At 42.7% G+C, this 26976-nt stretch overlaps 1 protein-coding gene across 1 annotated transcript in view; it reads left to right on the forward strand.

Moving 5' to 3' along the window:
- SORCS3 (sortilin related VPS10 domain containing receptor 3) overlaps positions 1-26976 on the forward strand; it is a 1546015-nt gene that overhangs the window by 734262 nt on the left and 784777 nt on the right. Inside the window, exon 10 of the mRNA XM_086919577.1 lies at positions 16434-16552. Within this exon, the coding sequence (XP_086775703.1) occupies positions 16434-16552 (119 nt within the window). The remainder of the gene's footprint in view (positions 1-16433; positions 16553-26976) is intronic.

Below are 26976 nucleotides of genomic sequence, written 5' to 3' on the forward strand. Positions count from 1 at the left end.
CTGCCTGCTGCCCCCTTGCCTTGGAGTGAGAAAGACTGGCCCTGCATCTCTAAAACCCAGAACCTAACCTCCAAGGGATTGTTGGTTTGCCTCCTGTTTTCTGAAGTCTCAGAGATGTGAAAGACTTCTCTCTTCAATCTTCAAACAGCAACTGGACTCTGCCTGTTGTGAGTTCTGCACTGCCAAGTGGTGCCAATCCAGTCATGGGCCTTTAGAGTGAGCATAAAGTGCTGTATCTGCCAGAACCCACGCATTGACACCATTATGCCGATTGGGGAACCAATGTATGACTGCTGTTGGAGAAGCCAGATTGACGCATCGCATTTAGAACAGACGGATCGCCGCTACTGCTTGAAGAAAATACACATATCACCTCTACAGCATGGAGACACCCAATGCATCACATTGGGAACCACCACACCTCAAAACCTGTGCATCACTCATGGAAACTACGCATCACCGCTGTTGGATGGAGGAATTAGGCACATCACCCATCTTGTTGTTTGTGACTGAGACCAAGGCTCTTTTGCTTAGATTACCCTGCGTGGATGTTGTATTCAGCCTATACTCCATCATGGTCAGGATGAATTCTTGACTTTGTCCCCTCCGGTGCGACCAATTAATTCTCTAAGCACAAAATGCTTCTAAGTGCTATTTTTGCATTTTATCTTTAAAAAATCATGTGTTGACTTCTGCTGATTGGAATTTTGTTGTTTTGGTCTTGGTTTATTTATTAAACATATTCTCAATTTTTCCAAACAGGTGTGGACTCTTTTTGCTGTGTTTTTACAGTGTTACTGTTTAAAATGTTGCACAAATACTTTACACATTACCTAATACCTTAAGCCTTATTGCTCTGTGCCAAGCTACCCTAGGGTGAGTACAGGTTAATTTCAGGTGTGTTTCTGACTTACCCTGACTAAGATTGTGGTTCCTGCTTGGACAGGGTAAATACCTATGCCAGCCAAAAACCTAATTTCTGACAACACCTATAGAAAACATGTCATTTAGTATGAGTTTTTTTACTAAATTGGCATAAAATTCTTGACAGATTTAAAGGGTGTAACTTTCTAGCCCTTTTTCCTCATGCATCAAGAAACGTTGTAGGGGCGCTATCAAAATGACCAGGAATTCGATCACAGGGAGGACAATTACCCCGGGGAGACAACAGTTTTAATATGTGAATTGCCAGCAGAAACAATGTGCCAGTGTCCACTGTGCTATGGGTGAAAAAGAAATTGTGCAGTTTTATTGATGTCTGATACAGTGTCAGCATAAATTCTACTAGCACACATTATACCATATCAGATATGCCTTGTTTTCAAGTGTCTTTCAAGAACATTACACCTCTAGTTTGAGCATTAGTCTTGTAAGGGATGCAGGGTCAAGAGGAGTTATTGAAATAAGCATAGAGGGAGTTTTGAGTGAAGCACAATTACAAGTGTAACTAAGTTGCATTAAGCATGAGATTCATACCTGTTAGAAAATTAACTTTATTTTTATCTGGAGCTCGGTATTTCTAGTACATCCTCTCTTATGGGAGTTCAGGTGCTGCAAGCAGCAGGTGAGTCAGTGTCAGCGCCCCGTCATCAGTATGGTGACATGGACAGGGAGCCGACTGCGGCAGAGAAGTGAAGAAGGAAGGATTGTGCTTTATAGTACTCCTCCGTTTATCATGACGGTGACTTTTTGGGAAATAAGGGAGAAATTGAACCACACTGATTGAAAGGGAGGTCACCAGGAATAGACAGTGGCAAAGTACACTGAGAGGGAGTCAAGAATCTCCAATATCCCCAATAGAGAGAGACCTCTATAAACAAGTTGAGAATCAGAATAAAGCACTTTAGCAGAACCATGGAAATTATGTCATTGTATTATTGACCAAGGGTAGACTTGGGATTCAAATTGCATATCTAAAGTATTTGAAATTCATGTAAATCCTATGGATTTCTGAGGCAAATTTAAGGACAATTGGGCTACAATTTCTTTGTTTTCCCGCAATTTTTACCTGGTATTTGTAAGGTGTACCCAGTAAATACTACTACCCAGTGGAACACCAGACAGGTTTTGTACATGACTACCCCTTTATTTATTCCCTATTAATATTTAACCATAGTAAACATTGCATGTAAATTGTGCTGAAAAGTAAAACCACTGACATAATTCTGAATATTTCCGTAGGGGTCCCTCCTAATCATCCTGGTAAATACAGGGATTTCTCTGTAAAATTCGGGCCTGTTATATATATATCCCACAACTTTAAAAGTTTACCAGTGGTCATTAACATTTTTTAAGAGAGTTAACCGCAAACACAACTTGTTTAAAAGCATCATTAAATATTTGTAGAGAATTTCTCAAGTATTCCATCTGAGCTGCTTGTAAAACATTCTTCTTTTTAGCAAGTTAATTTTGGAGATTGTACTTTCGTGTTTAAACTTCGGCCCAGTGTTCTAAGAAATTTAGTTTGAGCGGGAACTCTTTAAAACTCTCACGAGTGGATCAGACAGTAGCTCGCTTGCTACACTGACTCACTTGGTACAGTTTTGGACATGTATTAAAATAGATTACATGGCTTTGGGTTTTGGATTACCAGGACTTCTTCGCTCTGTTGTATGATGAACTTATTAGGCACAGTTTATTGGACTAGTTGGGACTGAAACTTGTCCAAATGTAGTTTAGGGTGTCCATGGATACAGGGAAATATACTTAATGAGCAGAGTGGTTTTCTGCATCCCACACTCTTGTTTGGCGATACTTCACTGTAATATGCAATATCATCGCGGGCCTTCCACTGGAAAAATCCCAACAGCTAGGGGGTCCAGAAATCTATTTCTGTTACATTGTCATAAAACAGGACATCCATTCCCAGCGCTCAGCAGTGAGAATGGCTGGCTTTAACCTACCGAATTAAGATGTGCGCAAAAAAAAAAAGATTTTTGTTATACGAAACAAGATCCGGAAAAAAAAGTTTGAATGCTTCTTAAATTCGTAATCAAACATTCGTTTTAGTCCATTCATTTAGGAAGCAATGTTTGAGGAACGCCCCAATCCATTTCAGTAAAGACCTCTTCTTTTGGGGACAAGGCTTGTATTTATTAGTGCATTATTACCTTTGCTCTGGTGGAAACCCAGAGTATGGATTAAATTAAGTAGAGCAGCTAGGAAATCGCAAGAAGTAGAAGGCAGGCTACTTAACGCATTTTCAATGCTCTGCACTGAGTGTCACTTTCCTATTTTAGGATAGTAAAACACAAGCTGTATGAGGGAAGTTGGACATCTAGACCTCAGGGCCTTAATCTTGGTCATGGCTTGTTATGAAACCTGGAGATCATAGAAGATGGTGTGGCAGCTACAAGTAGCTGGGCCACGCAAGTTAGGGTCATTGTGACACCAAAAGTAATACATGTCATAAGTATCTCAGGAACAGTAAATTGTTTACAGACTTTCACAGAATCTGATGGAAATACAACCAGACCCTAAAAAACGTGGACATATCATTTGTATCAGCTGCAATCGGAGAAGCCTTAGCATTCCATGTCCAGGCATGGGAGATATGAGAGCTTCACAAGTAAAGCTGACTTTTAGCAAACCTTAATTTCTCCACTACTTAGATGTAATGGGAGAAATTCTTGGTCACTATTTGGTGGATATTGTTGGTGTCTTTAAACTGTGATGCAGTGTAGATTACCTGGATTGCTTCAGATTCTGTTCACATGACCTCGGCTGCAGATCCCTGGAGTTTAGGTCTAAGAGTTGACCTTCCACACAGGACTCATTAACATTTACATTTACATTTACTCATTAAGTTGGATGTTGGCGATTTTGCTGTATCAGATAGTATTTCCTCTTGACTGCGTATTCCTACTACGTGTGTCCATGTAGAGTCGGTAGCTTAAGCCTTCTGCACTGCCCTTAGAGTATGATCCAACCTGCAATTGCCTCAAATAGCTAGTCTAAACACGCAACGAATATCTGAACAGGCATGTCAGTATTCTCAAATTCTTTTAAATTGCGCTTTAAAAAAATCACTTACTGTTACGGTTCTAGACTGGTGCTCATAGGTGGGATGGGAATTATTTGCCTCACATAATAAACTGACAGGAATCCCTGCTTCAGACTTCTAAAGGAAATAAGAAGTGGTGCTTTACGATTATTAAACCTATACAAATGACAAGGCAGAGATGTGAGAAAGTCCAATCCGAAGGGATAGGGTCAAATGCTCAGCTTCTGGTATTTGGTTTTGTGACTTCGTAGGCAAAGGGTCCACCAATTTGTTACCACCTTAATACACACATTGAGACATAACATAATTTTCCTCATGCTGCTTCAGATGATTGATGCTTTTAGATTCTAAGGTAGCAGACAAACACTCCCTTCTGTCACTGATCGCTTTGAAATCTAGGAAAAGCCACAGTACAACCTCAGTGTGTACATGTTGGTGCAGCTTCTCTTGTGAATGCAATAAATTAATGTTGCTGTGCCTATCAGGATCATGACAATCGTCCTGTCAGACTAATAGGTATAAGTTGGCCATCATCAACCCTGAACGCTCCACCTTGCCTAGAGTTTTTATATATAATATCATTGACCAACTTCGGTTAAACGAATGTTCGACAGACTTTATTGACATGATTCCCTTCGTTCTCCATTATTACATTACCTCACCATCACTGGAGACTCTATGCCTGTGAGTCTGTAAAAACAGGCAGTCAACATTAGAAGGTACCTTTAGGTCACACATGGACTCGATTTTAATCACACAGCCTAAGAATTGAAAGGTTTTAAGTGTCGTATCAAAATTTCTCTATACAAATTGTGAGAATTCTAAGTATTCTACAATTAGTTGATGACTTGCCTAATAAGGGGGTGTAATATAATCAGTTGCTCTCTAGGACCTGCTTAGTGTGGCTGGCTTCTATTCAATTATTGTGATATCAATTAATTACATTCGAGGCACAGTAATTCTGTTTAAGAATATTGTATGTTCATTGAACAGTGAATCTCAGCAGAAAATGGCAATCACCCTAAAAGTACAACCGAAATTCCCAAAACCATTTTCGTAGATCTGAGGATATATAAAAACAATATATATTGTTTTATTTTTTCTGGTTTCAGCCAGCTTTTTATGGAGGAGGGAGGGTAGTGCAAGATAGCGTTGAGAGGAAGGTTACGTGAGGAGATGTGGAGAAGCCAGGAGGCGTAAAAACTAAGCTTGGTGGTAAGAGGTGGGGAGGATAAGAAGGAGCAAAGATGTTAGAATGGACAGAAATGATTTGTGCAGAGGTGTTAGAAGGTGGCAAGAACAGAGTGCTTATGGAGGATAAGAGTAAGGTAGTGATGTTAGGGCAGAATGAAAGCTTACGTTAGGAGGCATAAAAAGGAGAGATAAAATAAGGAGAAAGGGTTAGGATTGGAACAGGGCAGTTAGAGATAAGAGAGAGATGACATAAGGTAAATTTGTCAGTTGGAGAGCAAGCAACAGCCTTGTGGATGAGATGGAGTCTCTTATTTTGAGTTTGACAGATAGAAAATGTCTGCCAAAAACTGGCAGATGTCCTTTTCACCCAACTTAGGGTGCATACAGTCTCTGTTCATTCCAAGGAGTGTGGGTGGCACATCTGCCAGATCCACCATCCACTTTGTGATGAATGTCACACTTTTTCAAAGCCCTAATAAAGGGCCCTCAGAATTATTGAGGGTCACTGTGGGGCTTAGCCTGTGCTTAGATGTTGTAGAAAGCAAGTTTCATCAGTTGCGGTTCCTCTTAGGTAGCAGTGAATGTACTTACTGGGTTTAAATGGAGGATTGTATTGTGCATTATGGGCACAAACAATGGCCCATGGCTTTCACTATTGCCTGAAATTAATATTAGAATATTGGAATGTTGAGAGCTCAATTGAAGACAATGTAAGGGCTCTATGCTTATAACGGCTGGTTTTGGCCATCACCTCCAAGATTCCAATGATTGTCTTTCTGTTTCTCACTTTTTAATTTAGAACATTGTAACCTTAGTGGGTGGAATGTTTTAATAGCCTTATAGCCCTTCTGCATCAGGCTATACCTGTTGTTAAAGGCCCTCACCCTCGTTATAGGCTCTTGCCTGTGGCTCGGGCCAATAACTTACTTGGGTTCAGGACCTTTAACAACTGACATAGCCTTTGGCAGCAGTCCATAAAGCTGTATTATAGTGCCAAAGAACATGTAAATAAATTATATTGGTCATCAGGCATTATTTTTATTCATCCTATTAGTAAAAACGTACAGCTGCTCTTCTCATCACTAACATACTGGTGCTTACTTCCCCATCAAAATCTCCTTGTTGACTCTGAAGATTTTTTTTAATGAAACAATGACACAACCGTGTCAGTGTCAGTCGTCTTGAGGAAGCATTAAACACTTGCAGTGTGAGCGACAGACTTATTGCTTCAGACATTACATCTGTTCTCTGAGCTAGTAAACATTGTGTTCAGGTGCCAGAGCACAGAACCATATTGGCTGGTTTGGCCTGAGAGGTTGTTGGAACATTAATCACGCCTCCGTCTCTGTGCTGGACAGGCTAGGACTGCATACTGACGGTCTACCACTAAACGGGATGAATTGCTTCTCTTTGCATCTCAATTTTCCGTACGTTAATGGGAAGAACGATAGTATCTCTGAGTTGACTTCTTAAAATAACTTTTGCACCTGATTCTTTACTGCTCAGCTTGTAATTGAGTCTTCAAAAATTAATTTCTCCCTTACTACTGAAGAGTTTGTCAAAGTAAGTGCTGCCTTCAAGTGATATTGGCACAACGTCTTTGGACACACTTAAAAATGTGGTGATTATTTACCAAAACCTATCTGAAACCAACCCTATCCATTTCAGTCTAATTAGAATTGTGAATTTTTGGCCATCCAAGTCAAATCAGAGTATTAACTTTCCTGATACTGATGAGGTCAGAATTAAGGTGAAATCTCGCTCAGCCTGCATCACACTACTCACAGTTGTGTATTTAGTGCATTTCTGGACAGTTCATGAGTCTGAGCGATGTGCATGAGGCAGACAACACAAGAATCTAAACAATAAACAGTATCATAACTACAGACGCAAGACAATACACTATGCAAATAAGCAAAGTAAGGTATTCAGAGAGGCAGATAGGAGGTTGTCTGTTGGGGAAGTTATCGTAATTATATGACAGATTCAGAATTATCAAAAGTGATATAGAATAGTAGCAAAGGACTTTAGGGTTGTTTCCACCATCAAGTTAGACCCTTGGATGAGTATATAAAATATAGAAGGCATACATACAAAAACCAGGGCTGCACCACATAAGAGCCAAAAAGAACATATTAACACATAAATATTTCATAGCTCTGTGTCAATAATTCCCCAACACTCCTGTAGTATTTCTTCATTTATTGTTGCTTCGTATGATTATTCGTAAATGTCTCTCGCTTTTTTGTTTCTTTTGCATTGCACATGGGGTTTTTCTATGTAATTTTCAACCCGGACCATCTGTGAATGATTAGCACTATGGTCAAATAGTCAACGAGGAGATCCCATTCCTTAGGAATGGTATGTCTCCGTTCCACTTTTCTGTCATTTTGCTGTTTTCCATTTATTACGGACGGGTGATTCTGTTGCTCTCTGGATACGGGTGGTCCTTATAACCTCATAGCATTTCCTTCTTTTTCCCCCTCTTCTTTTCGTGGCTATGACAATCCACACGACTAGATTTTATTTTTCTATTTTTTTGTAGTATTTGTGATTATCTGTCATGGCTTAACAACTTGTGTATTTTTTTAATAGTGTGTCAGGGGTTTGCCTCCTTATCTTTTTAAAACTATGTTTATGTTCTCCATTAAGTGTATGTGAATGTATTGTATTGACATGTACAGTTGTTCTGTATTATTTGTTTACATGGTACATATCTTAATTTAACTTACAGCCCGGAAGAAGTCCTTTGTTTTTTGGATGAAATGCGTTAGCTGACTTTTACGAATAATCATACGAAGCAATATTAAATGAAGAAATACTACTGGAGTGCTTAGGAATTATTGACACGAAGCTATGAAATAATTATGTGTTAATATGTTCTTTTTGGCTCTTATGTGGTGCAGCTCTGGTTTTCATATGTATATCTAATTCTTCCTGGTCAGGGAGGCACTTTGTGAGCAGAAGGTGAATACAGGAAGCACACGCAGGATATGTAACATTATCCAATTTTCCTATCATTTGGTGGAGGTAAAGGTGTGGGTGCTGTTTTTCTTGTTTAGGTCCACTGCCCAGTCTTATGTTATTCTGTTAAAAAACGTATAGAAGACGATTGGCCCTCTGCACTGAGATTCCCATACATATGCTTCAACTTCCTCACAATTCTTTTTGTATATTGATCGAAATTATTTATATTAGGGAATATTGTATTATATTATATTATATGCACGCATAAGTCTACACAATCCTGGAACCACATAAGCTTTTCGATTCATATTTGTGTTCACAGCATGTTGGTAGTACCATAGAGGAAATATTCATAGGTGCAAGAACACACACAAATAACAGGGGTATCTTTATACAATGGATCTCCTTTGAGAGATAGAGATCAGACACTAATAGTTCAACTTAGTACAGGTTTGATTTTTTCACTCTGTAATCACGTCATCTTATCATCTTAAATGAACATAGTTTTGCTATAATTACATTTTGGCTGACACTGGCAGATCAATGGTAGTTTGGGTTAGCAACCTAGAAAGATGCATAGACATCATTCTTTCGACAGGAATTTGCTAAATAGGACAGTGCTAATCCCTTTCCTAAAATATAACACATACAGTGCTAGACTTCGATCTAGATGGAGTAAGTTCAGATTCTGTTAGCAGCACCAGAAAAGAATGAAGGATTTGTTTTGTCTTGCATTTTTGCATTTGCATGTGTGGGAGGTCTTTCACCTTTATCGTGCACTTTTCAAAAGCTTTTGGGTCAGGTAGCTTGGAATAATATAATGAATGAAGGATTCTTTTATAGTGCACGGCTACTCGAAAGAGTGTCCCAGTCCTTTTAGGCACCAATAGGGAGTAGTGCAGTGAAAAGCCGTCTCTCAATCACATTTGTTAATTTAGCTTGATCCGAGATCTATCTCAGGTATTCAGGCAGCTTTTTCCACAAACCTGCTCCTTTGACAGTTAAGGAAGAACCTTCTGTCCGCTGTCTCTGAAAACGGGAAACCACAATAAGTCCAGCAGTGCTAGAATTCAAGGTCCTACCAGGGATTCAGTGTTTGGTTTTGTACTGTGGAGAATGTACACTATTGTACATTGTGTTTGTTTTAAAATCCACACAAAAGCTCAAGTTGATATCAATGATCAATTGGGTTATCTAATGGAAGTGACAAAAAGAAAAAAGGGAAAGCTATGTAAGGAATAAAAAGAGAAATATCAGGGCTTCTCTGCAAGTCAAATTGTATAAGCACACAGATAGAAAGTAGAAACCAACTCCAACCTCAAGGGGATATAAAAGAGAAAACTGATAAAGTAGCTTTGCAGCTGACAAGAAAACAATTTCCCATTTTCGTCCTAAAAATGCAATATAATTGTTCAGTTGTGCAAGGTTCATCCCAAGCATCACAAACCCAGCAAACCAACCTAGAAAACCCAGGATCACTGGCTGAAACCGAAGTAAAAATGTCCTTTTTCGATCCTCTGACAATTTGCCAATCCTTAGGTATCAAGAAATTTGAGGTGAAAGAGGTTTTAACTGTCAGAAGACCACCTGCTAAGACTAGTTTGGTAAGAAGTTTTGCCTATGCTACCACTCTAGAAACAGTGGGCACCCCGACACATGAATCGGTAAATGAGGTCTCAGGTATAAGGTGTTCTTCCACTGATATTGAATATGGAATATTGCTATGGAATGAAACACCCTTAGAACCAGCTGGTAATATTTTTTTGCAGAGGTAGGAATGTCCATTAGATAGACCAATCGGATATTAATACATGTGGCAGAGGTACGATTCTCTGACTTAAATACCCCTCTATGGATAGGTGCGGCATACTAAATCGTGGAAACACCCTTATATTACTACATGCTTTACCTACTCTTGTCTATCTTACCTCTCTGACATTGAAACAGTTACATTTTTACCTTCTTCACGGAGATGTATGAGGGAATCGAATTTAGTGACATGGGCCTACAGCTCCACTGCAAGGCAAAGTTTAGAGAAAGGAAATTATTTGAGGCATGGGGATTATTGTCTCTTTACACGTCCTGGTTACCTATCCCACTACACTTCATAAACAAGCAACACAGATGGAGGTGCACCAGGAAACAATTATCAATATTATACCGGACCAGCTAAATTCGCAGCGTTTAGAGTTTGGACGGCTTTCAGGTGCATTTCATAGTTCCGGCAATCCCTGAATTTCTATCCATCCCTCTGCAAACACAGCTCAACCAATTGAAAGCCTGAGAATCTGCTTTTGGAACATTAGTGGATTGAGTATCAAACTTAAGGACCCTGACCTTGTTACTATAGAACATTTCATATAATCTTTCTGAAAGAAACCTGGGGCCGTATTACACATTTTCATTGTTTGCGCCCGGCACACCATTCAAAAGGTGCGCCCGGCGCAAACAATGATAATGCGCCCTACTATGGTGAATGCACTGCATCCAGGGCAGCCGCGACCTCGCACTGCCCCCAGTGCAATGCATTCATGTGAAAACACAGAGCAGCTGCTCCATGTTTTCACTGTTCAGGCGGCACCCATGGGACCCACTTTGCCCCCTCAGAGGGCTTCTCTCCAGGGGCCTCATTTATGAAAGCCTTGCGCCACCGGTGCGTCACTTTTTCCCATGTTAAAAGTGACGCACCGGCGGCGCAAGGCCTTCATAAATAAGTCTCCAGGGGCGCACTGACAGTGCGCCACTTTTTAAATGGCGCACTGTCAGTGCGCCTCCTGTGGGCTTCTTTGACTCTTTGGCCCTGTCTGTAATATGGCGCACGTGCAAAATCAACGGAATTACCTCATTTTCATAGGCACACCTGTGTGAAAATGAAGGGTAACAATCTCTGAAGGTAGAGCTGGTGCATTGTGTACACCAGTGCTATTGGTATGGAAGGGGATGCACAAACGTCTGTGCCGCCTTCAATGATTAGAAAGTGTCCCACGGGTGCACAAATATGGCACCTGGGCTTCTCTGCCCCTTCTACTGAACTGCTCTCTTGGTTATTTCAATTCAGCAACAAAAGTCAAGTAGTATGGTTGCCTGATGGAGGGGTGTGCACTGTCTGGAGCTGCATAGTTAAATATGGAGATTGAACAAGTGCCCACTAAAGACGAACACATGTTTGCAGTTCAGCTGAGAGACTGGCATCAAGAGTCAAAAGCCCACTCCACACTTGTTAAAGTATACATACATCCAGGTAACAAATCAAGGGAAGATTGATCATAAAGACTCATCAGTTTTAATATGAATCTGATGCTGAACATCGAATGTGATGATATGCAAATTCACCTGGACTTCTTATGGAGTCTCCCAACTCGGGTAGTATTTATACCATGCTGAAGTGATATCAAGGGTGAATTCCTCACAAAATAGATTGAAACACAAGGCCTGAGAATATTAAATGGGAGACACCAGTCTGATCGTCCACCGCATGGACCTACCATTTGACAACTTCATACTCCACAGTAGACTTCACAATAGCATTCTTGAGTTTATTTTCTCTGATAAACATATTCCAGATCGAAGATTAATTTGGAAAATAATCATCGCTCACAGGTCATTGAGCTTGTTGTCATTTACGCTACTCGTGACCCTATAGTCAGCTTGCCTGGAAACTGGGTGTCTCACTAATCTTGAGAAATTAAGGGACATATTATCAAGCAGGGCGTTAAAATTATCGCTGTTCTAGCGTCAGAAAACTGCATCTGAAGCGGTGATAATGGGCTTGATAATATGCCCTGGAGAATTCCCAATAGAAGCCCATGTTCACACCAGAACATGGGTTTCTATTGAAATTCACTAGACCATATTATCAAGCCCATTATCGCCGCTTTAGCAGCAGTTTTCTGCCGCTAAAACGGTGATAATTGTTAACGCCCTGCTTCATAATATGCCCCTCAGATTGTCAGAGAGCACAATCGAATCAATAGAAAGTAATTCTGAACAGACCTTCAAAGATATGTATAATTATAGCATCTCACTGCTACTTAACTGGGAGTTGTTAGTGACCACCCTATTAGATACCTAATCGTCAACAATGTGCCCCAGGCAAAACAAGACTGCAACAGTCTCTGGGCACTTGAAAACAGTCACGCTCTCTGATTCCGCATTAGTTGCCAAAAAGAAACTGAATGGGGCACAGCATTTATTGAGACATTTCCCCAAACGATCCAATAAAGTTGGAAAACTCTTGCCCCTTAAAAAAACTTACAGAAACTTTTTGAGGGAGGGTAGGTGTTCTTCAAATCAGGCCTCTGGACTAAGCTTCTTTTTCTTAGCAAGAAAACAAATTCAAGAGATTTTTGAAAATATGTAAATAATTTAAGTAGTGAACCGAAAAGAATACGCAGCTCTAATGTCTCTGAATCAAGCTCTAAGCAATATTTAATTGCTGTCCTCTGCCAAATGTAGGCAGCCTAACTTTTGATTGTAATAATCCCTCTCAATGTATGGAAAAATATATCAGCACTGAGGACACATCACTTTTGCAACTGTAAATTCGAAAGTTTCGCATTTGACTATCGCAGTTGTTTCAACATTATTATGCACAATCAAATACTAAGAGAGATACAAGCTGGTTGATGTGGTGGAGCTCCGGTCCCTCAGGTATCCCACAGGTGCTGCTTAACTTGTGGGCTGATGCACTGACCTCGGCTTCAAACAGTGTAATCCAGCCTCAGACAATTCCTGACTCCTGGAGGGGGGCAGTGATTGCTAATAACGTTGGTACTCTTCAGGAACATAAAAAAAGCGTTCCACAAAAAATGTTTATCCAGTTTAGTTTCGCCATAGAAACCTTCATGCTGATCCATTCGGAAGAGAAGGAAATTGTTGCGGAGAGTTATAAAAAACAGTGTTTCCTATTTTAACTCTCATAGGAATAGGGATTTTTGCCCTTCACTACAGAAAGAAATGCTGAATGAAATGACATCAAACTTGCACTGAAACTAAAACTTTACTGAGAAGAGTGACTTTCGGTCGGGTTGGAGTACATCTGTTTAATTATTTGTGATACATTAACATTCCAAAATGTGATTTTGAGGGTTTAAAATTAAATTCCAGATTCTTTGGCAGTTGATGGGTGTTTATTATTTGGAGCCAATCACATGGAGTAAAAACCTGTGACCTGCCTAATTAATATTAATGAAGCAGGTCTGAACTGGGGTGGCGCAGTGAGCTAAAGAACAATTATGGATTCAACCCAGATCTGTGACGGGGGGTGGGGGGGGGGGGGATCTCCTTGTATTTGCTTTGTTAGCCCTAAGTTGGCAGGGTATGCCCAGACGTGGGTCCCTTGGTCACTTTGTGGAGAAGTGTGGCTCACTGGTTAGAGGAGGCAGACCTGGAAGCAGAGGTCAGCCCGGGACCAGGGTTCAATTCCCAGCTCGGTGGGTTCTTGAGTCCTAAAATGTCATGGACTCGACAATTCTTGCTCCGATGTCTACTCGATTCACGGGTTTACACTCTGCGACTCTGGGCAATAGCTTGCTTAATCTCCACAACGGCCTCTCGCGGCGGGATGCCTGGTTTTCACTTTGCGGATACCCTTCCGGGGTTATCTCACAGGGGAATACCAGGACGGGTTCCCTAAGCAAGCGCTTAGAAACCGCTTGGTGATTTGCGCTATATAAATTCCTGTACATTTACATTTACATTTACTTTTCCACTGGATTTAAGCTAGCCTGGCTGATGAGGGATGCTTGTTTCCGGTCCAGGGAAGACATAGCTTAGCAGTTCGGGCTGGACTGTTCTCATGAGGCACATGTTCAAGAGTGATTTGCATATAGCCAGGTCTGAACTGGGCTGGCATAGTGAGCTAAAGAACAATGATGTATTCAACCCAGATCAGTGACTGGGGGTGAGTGTCTGAAAAGTTTCAGTGCTCCATCCATCATCTCCTTGTGTTTCCTTGTGTTTGCTTGATTATTATCTTCACATAGGTCCATTGAGGACTGGTATGATGCTTTTGTACATTGTGTTGGAATGTTGAAAGCCCAGCCCAATATTTTATTCCTAAAAAGCACACAATGTTAGTTCCACCGCTTAGCCGCACATCAGCACACCCCCATCTAAGAACATGCATCTATTGGAGTTTTGTGCTGAGTTAGGCATGTCCATCAGTCTTGAGAGCTCCTAGAACATACAGTAATAGGACTCAGTTGCCCATCCTCTACATCAGAGGAACCCTTCCTTCTCCCTCTTCACTGCCCCTAAATTTCCCATCCATTTTTCTTTCCTTAGTGCCAAGGGAGGCACTGACATTTATTGTGACCTAATGGAGAGGGCTCTACCCACACATACTCATAGTTACACATAGTAACACACGGATACCCTCCACCACCTTCGGTGATCAGATCTAAAGCAACTGTCCTGGCTCCTGTCACTCCTAGCTCCACATATAAACGTGGTAAAGTTAACCTTTTGCCATGACCGAACCATCCTTTTGAATACATATAAGTAACCCCTAATGAAGGCCCTGAACAGCCCCAAGGACAGGGTGCAGTGCATTTAAAAAGTTGGACATGTGCTTTGAAGTTTTAAATGTCCTGGTAGGTAAAAACTCTTAAATTAGTTCTTCATTACTGCAAGTCCTGCCTCTCCCTTAGCATAGCATTGGAGTTGCTTATTACATTTTATCTGTGTACTTTTCAAATGGGAAGAAATGACCAGTTCACGTTTAGGATTTTTGGCATTGGGGTGAAAAGCCCTATTTAGTGGTTGAGTTGGGCTTTTGGACCTTTTGTGCCTATAGCCTGGCCTGAGTCACATGCTTGGGTGTAACTGACAGTTAGACTTTCTGGATTCCTCCCAGACAGTCACACTATAGAGGGATTAGATGTGCCTGAGTGGGATGGCAGGTTGGATGGGGGGTGTGCTGAGCACATTCCCACTTACACCTGAATAGCCTGTGCTTGCCCTTTGCACAAATGGCCAAAAACCCTATATTGTCCTTTCAGCCAGCTTGGAGCCAGGTAGGGGTGGCAGGAAATGCCATGTACTTCAAAGCCACTGTCTAGAAGTTTCTCCCACCTTCCAGAACTGGGGCACCTTGGTATGAATAAAAGGACCTCAGACACCAACTCTTCAGTACACTCTGGACCTGTGGATAGTCTGCCAGGAAGAAGGATTGTTGTGTTGCTACAAGGACACCCACTCTGCTGGCCTTCTGGCCTAAAGGAACGACTGCCCTGCTGTGCTGACCTACTGCCCGCTGCCCTCTTGCCTGGCGAAGAAGAACTGGACCTGCAACTTCATCTTGAACCCAGGACCGAAGAGTTACTCTAAAGGCTAGTCTGCTGGCATCCTGAGGCTTGTCTGCTGGCATTATGATCCGGGCCTCAGGGACATAAAAGGATCCCCAACCAGCTCCTGGACCCAGGTGTTCCTGACCCCCAAGTGGTGCCTTTCAGATCATGGACCTTTTGAATGGGTCATAGGCTCTTGAAATCAAGCTTTTGGGCTCTTTGTGATCGTGAATGGGCTGTTCGCTCCGCAACCGCACCACTTGGACTGAAATTCAGCAAGAACTTTGTAAGCCATCTCTTCAAACAACAAGCATCAATCACCCATGGAGGACCTCCAATGCGAAGAACCAACCTGCCTATCCTTGACACCCAGCCAGCTCTTCGCTCCAAGCCAATCACCCCCGATGGCGCTCTCTTTGCTCCCTGCAACCCTCTTCAACACAAAGGGGACTCTTGTCACAGAACTTGAAAAGGTAAATCTTCAGCGGGAAAAATCCAAGATTGTATCTGACCTGCGGCCCGCTTCAACGTATGACTTTGACCCAGTCCAGTGCGACCATATGGCTGTGGTTGGCGTTTTATGCTTTTAGGCACTACCTTGCAGTTTATCCTTTAAAAAATCATGGATCTTTGTCGTTTTGGTCTTGTTTTATTTATTAAAATTAAGCTCTATTTTGATAACTGATGTGGGATATTTTTGTTTGACGATTTCACTATTTTACTGTATGTAGTGTTAAGCAAATACTTTACACTTGTGTCTAAGTTAAGCCTGACTGCTCTATGCCAAGCTACTAAGGGATGAGCACAGGATAATTTGGGGTTTGCTTGTGCCTTACCCTAGCTAGGATTGTGGTTGTGGGTTGACCAGGACTCACACCCCAGTCAACTAGCAACCCAATTTATAACAGTGAGGGCATAAATCTGTTCACAGGAAATATTTTTATTTTGCAATGATATATATGTTGTTTCTCACTCCTCAGATGCACACTATCTAACGTGCAGGATTCAGGAATGCTCAGAGACTACCAAGAGCGGACCGTTTTCCAGACCCATAGATGTGAGCTCTTTGGTCGTACAAGATGAATATATCTTCATTCAGGTAGGCACAAAAAATGTTGATTATTTTGCACTTTTTTTTCCTTTAAATTGGCGTTTTGCAGATAACTGGGACAAAGAATGCCTGTCGCTTCATCACGCCCACAGCCTTCTGGTAGAAATAAGAGCTGTAATTTTAAAAAACACAGCACGAGTAAAAAAAGCCCAGAATATAAATATCAGTGGCAGATGCTTAGCATCACTACTAATAAGAGTGTGTGGATGGCTGCCAGTGAATGTTATGGATAATCAACACAAAATCAAGCTCTGGTTGTGTTGAGTGCTTAATCTATCATGGCGGGTCTGCTGGGATAAATCTACCTTCCTCTCTGAGCCGCCAGGAACGTGCGCAGAGTTACCCAAGAGGATGCTTTAATACCAAAAGGGAAGAAAAAAACCTGTTTTCCACAATTGTCTTTTCCTAGCAATTTAGCCCTGTTCAAGATAAGTATAAACAATAATTAAAGAGTAATGCAGAGGCCGGGGAGGTGTTACTGGCCCAGACTATTTACTGATAAAAATGTTTTCACTCTGGGTAACGATCAAGTGAATGAAAACGGATAATTGTATGGATTCCACCTGCTCGGAAATGCAATGCTTAACTTTTAAATCTACATTAAACAGTACGGCGTATTCTAGAACGCAATCCGCTGAGTCCTCACCCATACAACCCACATAAACACATGTTTACTATTGGAAATGTTCACATATATCATTTGCTAGTACGAACATAATGCGTCAAGGGTGGAATATGTATCTTGTGATTAAAAATTAATGAACGTAATTAGTTTGGTAATTGCAATGGCAGACTTCATTTATAAATATGCATAGTCAAAATGCAAAATGACTGCTAACTGCGGCCTGCTCAGACTCCCAAGAGAATCACTTTGGTCTGTAATGTGTGCGGAAAATGTTGGCTGCTAAAAATACGAGGTGAATAGTAAAAAGATGCAAATTGTTTTGACCATTTGCTTTGATTTATTTAAGGGCAATGGCATAGCATTAGACTAGCATAAATCAAACGAAGTATAGTTATGTATGCTGAGCTTGCATGGTTTGCATGGTGTAGATCAAATAAGGTATATGAATATTACCTCAAGATATCTCAGTTTATGAGCGCAAAATAACCCAGGTTTAGCTTGCTTTCGGTCTTGCCTTCCTGACAGAGTATTTATCACCATTGCCATTCCGGAAGGATACAAGATCATCCGAAAGGACCGCATCAAGCATACAGGAGGAGGCATCGCTATCGTCCATAAGAACTCCATCCGCATCTCAACCAGTTCAGACGTCAACCTCGCTAGCGCCGAACACCTTCACTTCCAGATCCACACCGACCCCAAGACCACACTCAGAGGCACCCTCCTCTACCGGCCTCCAGGACCACGTGCACAATTCAGTGACGACATCACCGACTTTATCACCCCACACGCCCTCCCCTCCGAGGACTACATTCTATTGGGAGACCTCAATTTTCACCTGGAAAAGAGCAACGACGGCAGCACCACCACCCTTCTGGACAATCTCGCCGACCTCGGACTCAAACAACTTGTCTCTACGCCCACCCACATCGCAGGTCACACGCTCGACCCTATCTTCACCTCCAGCAAACATATCTCATTCAGTCACACCACAGCTCTTCACTGGACGGACCACAGCTGCGTTCACTTTACCTACAATAAGACCACAATCCACAACCATCCTCAACCCACCCTGCGAAGAAACTGGAACAAAATCACCAGCGACCAGATCTCCTCATCGCTTCTATTAAACCCCCCCGCCCACACCTCAAACCCCGACCAAGCAGCCATCAACCTCACCCAATGGCTATCCAACAGCGCCGACATCCTAGCACCGTTGAAAAAACGCCAAATCAAGCTAAGCAGCAAAAACGCATCCTGGTTCAACGATGATCTTAAGAAATCGAAGAAACACTGTCGCTCCCTCGAAAAAGCCTGGAAAAAAGATCCTAACACCAGCACCAGGGACGCCTTCAAAATCGCCACCCTCATACACCACCAACTAATCCGATCTGCCAAGAAAGCCGCATTCAAAGACCGTCTAGATAACAACGCCCACAACAGCAAGGAATTATTCAACATCGTCAAAGAATTTACCAACCCATCAGCCAACTCCAACGACATCACCCCCTCCCAAACCCTCTGCGACTCCCTAGCTTCCTTCTTCCACAACAAAATCGCAGACATCCACAACAGCTTCGACAACCGACCCGAAGACCAACCTACCCAATCTTCTGCTGGACCTTCACCCCCCTTGAACATCCTTAACGACTGGAACCCAATCTCCACTGAGGAAACCATCCGCCTAATGAACTCCATCCACTCAGGATCCCCAACTGACCCATGCCCTCACCACATCTTCAACAAAGCAGACTCCATCATATCACCACACCTCCGAGATGTCATCAACTGCTCCTTCAACTCCGCCACCTTCCCGGAAAGCTGGAAACACGCAGAACTCAGCGCCCTTCTGAAAAAACCCACAGCTGACCCCACCGAACTCAAAAACTACCGCCCCATCTCGCTTTTTCCATTCCCGGCCAAAGTCATTGAGAAAGCTGTCAATAACCAGCTCGCCGCCTTCCTCGAAACCTACAAATCCCTCGACTCCTCACAATCCAGCTTCCGAGCCAAACACAGCACTGAAACCGCCCTCATCGCAGCAACAGACGACATTCGAACTCTACTGGACAATGGAGACACAGTCGCCCTCATCCTCCTAGACCTCTCCGCTGCCTTCGACACAGTCTGTCACAGCACCCTTCTACAGCGCCTCAGAGACGTAGGAATCCAAGGAAAAGCACTGGAATGGATCACCTCTTTCCTCACCGGAAGAACACAGAGAGTCCGCCTCCCACCATTCAAGTCAAAGGCCTCTGAAGTCATCTGCGGCGTGCCACAAGGATCGTCACTCAGCCCCACCCTCTTCAACGAATACATGAGCCCCCTTGCGGCCATCGCTCGCCAACACAATCTCAACATCATCTCCTACGCGGATGACACTCAACTGATCCTCTCACTCACCAAAGACCCTAACACCGCCAAAACCAACTTACACGAAGGAATGAAAGAAGTAGCCGAGTGGATGAAGCACAGCCGTCTGAAACTGAACTCAGACAAAACAGAAGTCCTCATCTTAGGCACCTCCCCCTCCACCTGGGATGACTCTTGGTGGCCAGAAGCCCTTGGAAAAGCCCCCATCCCGACGGACCACGCACGGAACCTGGGCGTCATCCTGGACTCCTCACTCTCGATGACCAGACAAGTCAACGCCGTTTCATCATCTTGCTTCAACATTCTCCGCATGCTCAAAAAAACATTTCGCTGGATCCCCACCGAAACTAGAAAAACGGTCACCCACGCACTGGTCACGAGCCGCCTGGACTACGGAAACACACTTTACGCCGGTACCACCGCAAAACTCCAGAAAAAACTCCAACGCATCCAGAACGCTTCAGCCAGACTCATACTAGACATCCCGCGTAAAGAACACATCTCTGGTCACCTGAAAAACCTCCACTGGCTCCCCATAAATAAGAGGATTACTTTCCGCCTCCTAACCCACGCACACAAAGCACTTTACGAACTTGGGCCCGAATGCCTCAACACACGTTTGTCCTTCTACACCCCCTCCCGTCAGCTGCGATCCTCCAACCAAGCCCTTGCCACGGTACCTCGCATCAACAAAACCACCATGGGAGGTAGATCCTTCTCCTACCTCGCAGCTAAAACCTGGAACTCACTTCCCACTCACCTTCGCCTTACCCAGAACCACCTAGCATTCAGAAAGCAACTTAAAACTTGGATATTCGACAAATAACCCCCCACCCTCCCTCCAGCGCCTTGAGACCCTATGGGTATGTAGTGCGCTATATAAATCTATTGACTATTGACTATTGACGCTACTTGGGTGCGAAATACCTAATGTGGGTTTACAGAGAACTTACAGGCCACCCATTGCTTAACATTGATTGGCTTTGTCACTCTTTTTTGCTTGCATGCTTCTAATTTGATGGATTGCTTTCCTCTTCTGTTTGTCTCTCCCCTGGAGCATAATCTCTTTACCATCCTGACTTGTATCTTTCTAATGCTCATATTAAGGGGACCTCTTTTTGTTCCAGCACTCAATGGAATTGCATGAGTGTTTTTGCTCTCTGTGTGCTTTTTTCCCTACTTCATCTCCCCACTCTCCTCAAGCTCGGTTGCAGAGATGAAGCACATCACAACCTTCAGGCACTTACATTATCCTGGTAATGTGAGACGCTAACTTCCTAAATTGAGGAGGAGCGTAACATCTGACCTGGCACTTGAATGCAGTCCGGCTACTTACATTGCCAGATGCATATATCTGTTACTCAGTTGTGAAAAGAGGAATGAATGGTTTAACAACTGCAATATAGAGAAGCAAAGACGTTTGGGGCGAAAGTGGTTCCTGAGCACTAGCACAGTCTTATCACAGAAGGTAGAAGTAACTTGGTAAAGAGTGGGAAAGCACAAGCAGTGCACAAAAAACATCTCAGATTTGAACTGCCAAAGAACCACATGTCAGTTTTGATGATCTGGAAAGGCTATGTGGAGAGGTTGTTAGAAGGCAGTGATAGGGGCTTTATGGTTCGCAGTCATTTTCTTACCACTTCATTCCAACGAAGGTCACCGTGCTCCCTCACAACTGGTCGCAGCTTTGGTGGAGGCATTGGCTTGGTCTGCCTCTCTGGATAAGTGTTGGTTCAGGACCATTGCTGCGTGCTTCCTCTTGGTGGCGGGCCTTATTATGACCTTTTTTTTGTATTTAAGGTAGAAAAACTTTTGGCACCCTTTTACCAGCAGAATCGAGGCTCTTTAACTGTTTTTCTTTTGCTACTGTGAGTTTTGCTCTTTTTTTATCCCACTAGTTCATTTGCTTAGCTATCCCTAGCCTTTAGCTGGATTCCATTCACCAGCTCATCTCATTGGTGTTTTTATACTACAATAGGGGGTGCGGTTACTCTTAATCTTTCGTTTTTTATTCAGCAGCCCAGCAAAGTGTCTAGTGAAAGAAATCACTCTTACCTCAGAACTAAATGAACGATTGTGAAGGAGCGACTGTTACATACTACCACTTAGAGGCACCCTCTAGGAAATGGTAGCCATGCGCATGTTTGCAATGGGATTCTACTTACTGGATTGCGGGCCCTATACTTAGGTGGACCTGTCGAAACCAAAATGGTCCTTCAAACACCGGATCCACGAAAAGCATACTTTTGTGTACCATGTCAATTCGCAAGTCACAATAAAAAACTGGTCATATTCTAATCATAGACTGACATTGATGGGCATTATTTAGATAACCTACCTTCATTCAAGTCCTTCTTTATCAGTGATTGTAGTGCAAAACATGAAAAAGCGGAACTGTGTATCAAAGACCCTCATAATCCATTATTGGCATTAACCTTAAACTGACTAATAAATTATATAAAACATCATGTTCAGTAAAGCAAGATGCATATTCAATCTGTAGTTGTTTGCCAATTCCAGTACATCTCATAATGTACTTTATTAGAAGATATGATTGTACAAGGCGAATACCCCCATTAATGTAATGTACATTTCTGTGAAACAAATCAATATTGACATATGATAGGTTTTGTACTAAACTGAAAACATAAGCAATGTCTCTGCACAGCCAAAGGTGATATTCAGAACTACACAGCAGGATATGATTTAAGGAAATTTCTAATAGTCCATGTTGGTTATGCTTTAATCTTAACCACCCAGAATTTTATGTTATTTTGAGTGCAGTCAGATGACTATATCAAAGCACGGAGAGGATAAAAGTGAAAACATGTTCCAGTAAAAAGAAGCTGAACTGACAAAAATTAAAGAAATTAACAAGTACAGTAGCCTGGATTCCATATGAAAGAGTGAAAATATAGGTCTTTGATGCTCTTCTGCATCTCATACAGTCTGGATGTAGGTGTAGATGCTGAGAAAGCGAGTTCCAGGCAGAGGAGCTTGACATGGAGTGAATCTTTTGATCAAATTGTGATGTCTAACAACTCTAGTGAGGTAGTTGTTACATGAATTTAGTAAGATGAATACGCTATAAGTTAGTCAGAAAATGCTGACGTTGGTGCAAAGATAAGAACGCTCATATTCCTAGGCCCCATGAAAGACACTTTTATCTTGGGAGTTTTCAGGTGTAGGAATTCAAAAATCACCCATCCATAGATTTGAAGGAAGAAATCTGCCACTATTTGTAATCAACACACTCTCCTGAAGTTTGAGATCTCGCTGCTTGTTATCGGCATTCGCATGGATGCCAGCATCATGACTCCCAATGATTTTGGTGAGCCAAACCATGTAGATATTGAAAAGAACCTGCAAAGAAACCAATCCCAAATCCACTGATTTGTGGTTAAACACATGCTTGTCCCCAGTTTCATCAGGTGAGTAGTATCAGTGTTAAAGGACGTAAACCGTTTTAGTTCTGTTTCATTGATAAACATGCAGTCTTTGTACTGCAGTAATACAGTAAGCACGTTGAAACCTTTGGGGTGCAATATGCCACAGACCATGTCTAAAATGCCTTAGAAATGGATGTAAGGATGTGGGCACATCAGGGACAGATAAAGGTTTTGAAAGTTAACCATGTGTCTCGTAAACCTTTGAGGAGTTTGCTTTTAATGACTTTTTCAAGTCAAATGGCTCAATCTACCACCAACCAAACACCGTCCCACAATTAGATGACCAGAAAACTGGAAGCATAAGGCCATGAAACTGAGCAAAATGAAAGTTGTTGATGTTCTGGTGTAGGAATGATCAATTGTAAATTCCATTTCACTTCCATTACATAAAGTGTAAATTCTAATAATTCCATTCTTGAAGTTAGAGTTAAAAGGCATGATAATGATAAGGGAGAGCAATAGTTATTCTTTCTCCTGAGCTTTAATTTTTCCCCTACATATGTAAAGTGGGTAGTCTAATGAAATAATGGTTTTGTTAATATGCGCTGGCTGTAAAATAGAAACATTTCTTGCATCCTAAATGACAGACCACAGACTCTATCACTAGAAGAGAGATGATGGATTTAAAGATTTTAATCCAGAAACTCAGAGAGGCAAAATCTGCCAAAAGTGTGTCAATTTGGTAAGACTTAAGGACACCTTTTCAATTGCTCTTATACTGTCCTACTGATGAAGACTATAGTGTCATTAATTTTTCTACATCATTAAGACTGAGAAGAATTCCTGACAAATATAAGTCAAACTTCCTGATTCTTGGCGAATGTTCGAAATGGGGGTCTCTAGTTGGTAGCGTTTGGTACCTTTGTCCATGTAGGGACCTTTGTTTCTAGTCAGGGTATGGGAGATACACACTCTAGATAACCTCTGCTCACCCCATGGTAACTTGGCACGAGCAGGCAGGCTTATCCCAAAGTGATCACACCACAAACTGACACAATACTAGTTTAGAAAAACAAAGTATCTGTATCTAAACTCAACAGGACTCAAAATGATAAAAATGCACATACAGGTAGTAAAATAGAACTTAAAAGCAGTTAATTCCAGAATAAAGCTTCTAAAATACAAATAGCTCCACCTGGGTTGATTGTGAAGTTGTGACAGCAATAAATCCAAAGTACTGTGCCGACCGTGAGGAGCGCTGCATCGGACATAGAGTCACATGGACCCTCAAACAAACAGTACCTTGGAAACAAAGTCTGTGACGATGCACGGTGTCATGGAGGTGATGCATCATTGCCAAGGTCGAGGCTAGCTCCCTGGCTGCCACGGAGGAGGTGAGGCATCATGGCCACAATGAGACAGCTTGTCTAGTCCAGGACAGGGGAAGTTAGTTGCATCAGCAGTGAAGGCATCGATTCTGCTGACAAGGCAAAGTCAGCGAGTTCTTGAAGTCACCCTCAGTGGTTATTGGTGGCACAATAACAGGATGCTGGTGCTGGCAATGATATATTCGTTGCGAGTGCTGGTGAATGGGAAATGGCGTTAACTGCAGGCATCGACAGGCCTAGAAGGGTGTCAGAGCTGGTGTGTAGGCCAGGCAGTGCACTGTGCACTTCACAAGCAGTGCCCACGGCCTCGGTTCAGGTCACGCGTCATAGTGACATTGCTGAGGGCATCAGAGGCAGGCTTCCTTACTGCTCTTAGGTTTCTTCCATCTCCAAACAGAAGGAACAACCTCCAGAGTCCCAACACTTGAATAGACACCTCCTAGCCAGTCAGAACTCTCAGCAATAGAGTGCACAGGAGCTGGGGGTGAAGTGTTTGTGTCACTTAGACTCCAGAACAGGAGGCCCGCACACACAGGTCCTAGGAGATTCAACTGCAAGCAGGCTCACAGCAAAGTTCCAGTCTTTGTCCTTTCCTTGGCAGAAGCAGCACCTGCAGGCCAGCCCATACAGCACACATCAAAGGGGAAGTACTACTCCTCACAGCTATCCAGCTCTTCTCCTTGGTAAATGTTCCTCTTGAGTCCAGAAGTGATCTAAAGTGCTGAGGTTTCAGGTCCACTACTTATACACCAGACTGGTTAGACAAGAAAATCCCTTCTTTCTCAGAGTGGCATTTTCAAACACACAATTTAAAAAACATCTTTACTAAAAGATGTGTAAATAGATTCTGAGTCCCAAAGGGAAGATATACTTGTAAAATGTTACAAAGTATCTCCCACTCTATCCTATGGAACAGATAGCCTCTCAATAGTGAAAAAGAAATTGACAGTATTTCAGTATCAGGACATGTCACACACATCAGTACATGTCTGTTACACCTGGCACCATTGGCATGGGTCTCCCTTCCATTTTCTGCTGTTGCCTCGTGTGTTTTTACTGGTGTTGGATGCTTTGGGCACTGTGCCACTGCTATGAAGTGCCACAGTGCAAGTGCTCCCTATTGTAAATTGAGGTATTAATAAGCGGTTCCATGTTTTTCTATTTGGTTTACTTGTCAGACCCTTGTCTAGTGCACTGAGTGTGCCCAGGGCTTGCAAATCCAAATGCTGCTGGTGGGCCTGCAGCACTGGTTGTGCCACCCACAGAAGCAGTCTTGTAAAATGTATCTAAGGTCTGCCATTGCAGAGCTTGCGTGTAGTCTTGTACTGTCATGCTGACTGGGCAAGTACACCCACTTGCCAGTCCCTAAACCTTCCATTTTCTTCATATCAGTCACCCCTATGATAGGCCCAAGGGCAGGGTGCATTGTAGGTATAAGGTAGGAGAAGCCCTGATGTGTGTGGCATGTCCTAATAGTGAATTACAGCCATTTTCGTTTTTCACAGTTGCAAGGCTACCTGTTCTCCATAGGCCAGAATGGACTGTTAGATTATTACATGTTTATAATCCAAACTGTCCCAGAGAACATGGTAGAAATTCGAGTTTAGTATGCCTGAACTCAGAATGAAAAAATACATCTTTTAGTGAAGTTGATTTTAACATTCTGTGTATGCAAATACCACTTTTAGAAAGTAGGCATTTGCTTGTCTAACTATTCAAAGCCTGCCTCTGCTAGGTTGTGTATTCCTTTGTCTGGTTTTGTCAGTGACAGGGCTGGAGGATTCCAAGAGACAGGATGAGTCAGCCCAGTGGTGAATAGAGAGATCTGTATCTAGACGGAAGGGAGGAGTTGCACCTGAACCTTGAATAGGGCTGTGCCTGCCTTCCACAATTCTGGCTCCACCTCCTGGGGAGCGGCTGATGTCTCTGCCCTACACACTGAAAGAAGAGTCCTGTAAACAAAGTGCTCCAGGACTGTACTTGCCTTCCACAATGCTGGCTCCGCCTCCTGTGGGGTGTCTGATGTGTCTGCCCTGCACTGTGAAAGTAAAGGAGAAGTCTGGTAAACAGAGTGCTTCAGAACTGGTTTGGACTGGGCAAAGGCCCCTCTCCCCTCATAGAACAAAGGATTTTTGGGTATATATATTGGGACACTGATCCCATGAAATTAGATCACTTTGGACTACAAGACGAAACCTGTACTGAGGAGAGGAACTGAAGAAACTGAGAAGAGACTATTTACAAGCTGAAGTGCTGTTTGGGGGATTGGCCTGCAGTGGTTGCCTTACTGCCAAAGGAAGGAGAAAAGAACTTTGCGTACTTTGCTTTCAACTTCTGAAGGATTCTCAAGGGCTTGGAAAAGAGCTTGCCTCCTGCTGAAGTCTCAGGGACAACAGACTTTACCCCCCAGCTCCCCAGAGTTCTTTTGGAAGTGTCTGCTGCTGTTTTGGGCCTTCTGAAGAACTACATGTCTCAAGGAGCTGGAAGCGTGACTCATCGAGAAGAAGTGTGTCGCCGCCGCTGTGCCTGACGTCGCAACTCCGAAGGAGAGTGTCGCCGCTGGAACTGTCGCACCACACCGCATCAGAGAGAAGCGTGCCGCAACAAAGAGGAAGCGTGTCGCCGTCGCTGCTGCTG

Source organism: Lissotriton vulgaris, chromosome 5, assembly GCF_964263255.1.
Source record: "Lissotriton vulgaris chromosome 5, aLisVul1.2, whole genome shotgun sequence".
NCBI lineage: Eukaryota > Metazoa > Chordata > Amphibia > Caudata > Salamandridae > Lissotriton > Lissotriton vulgaris.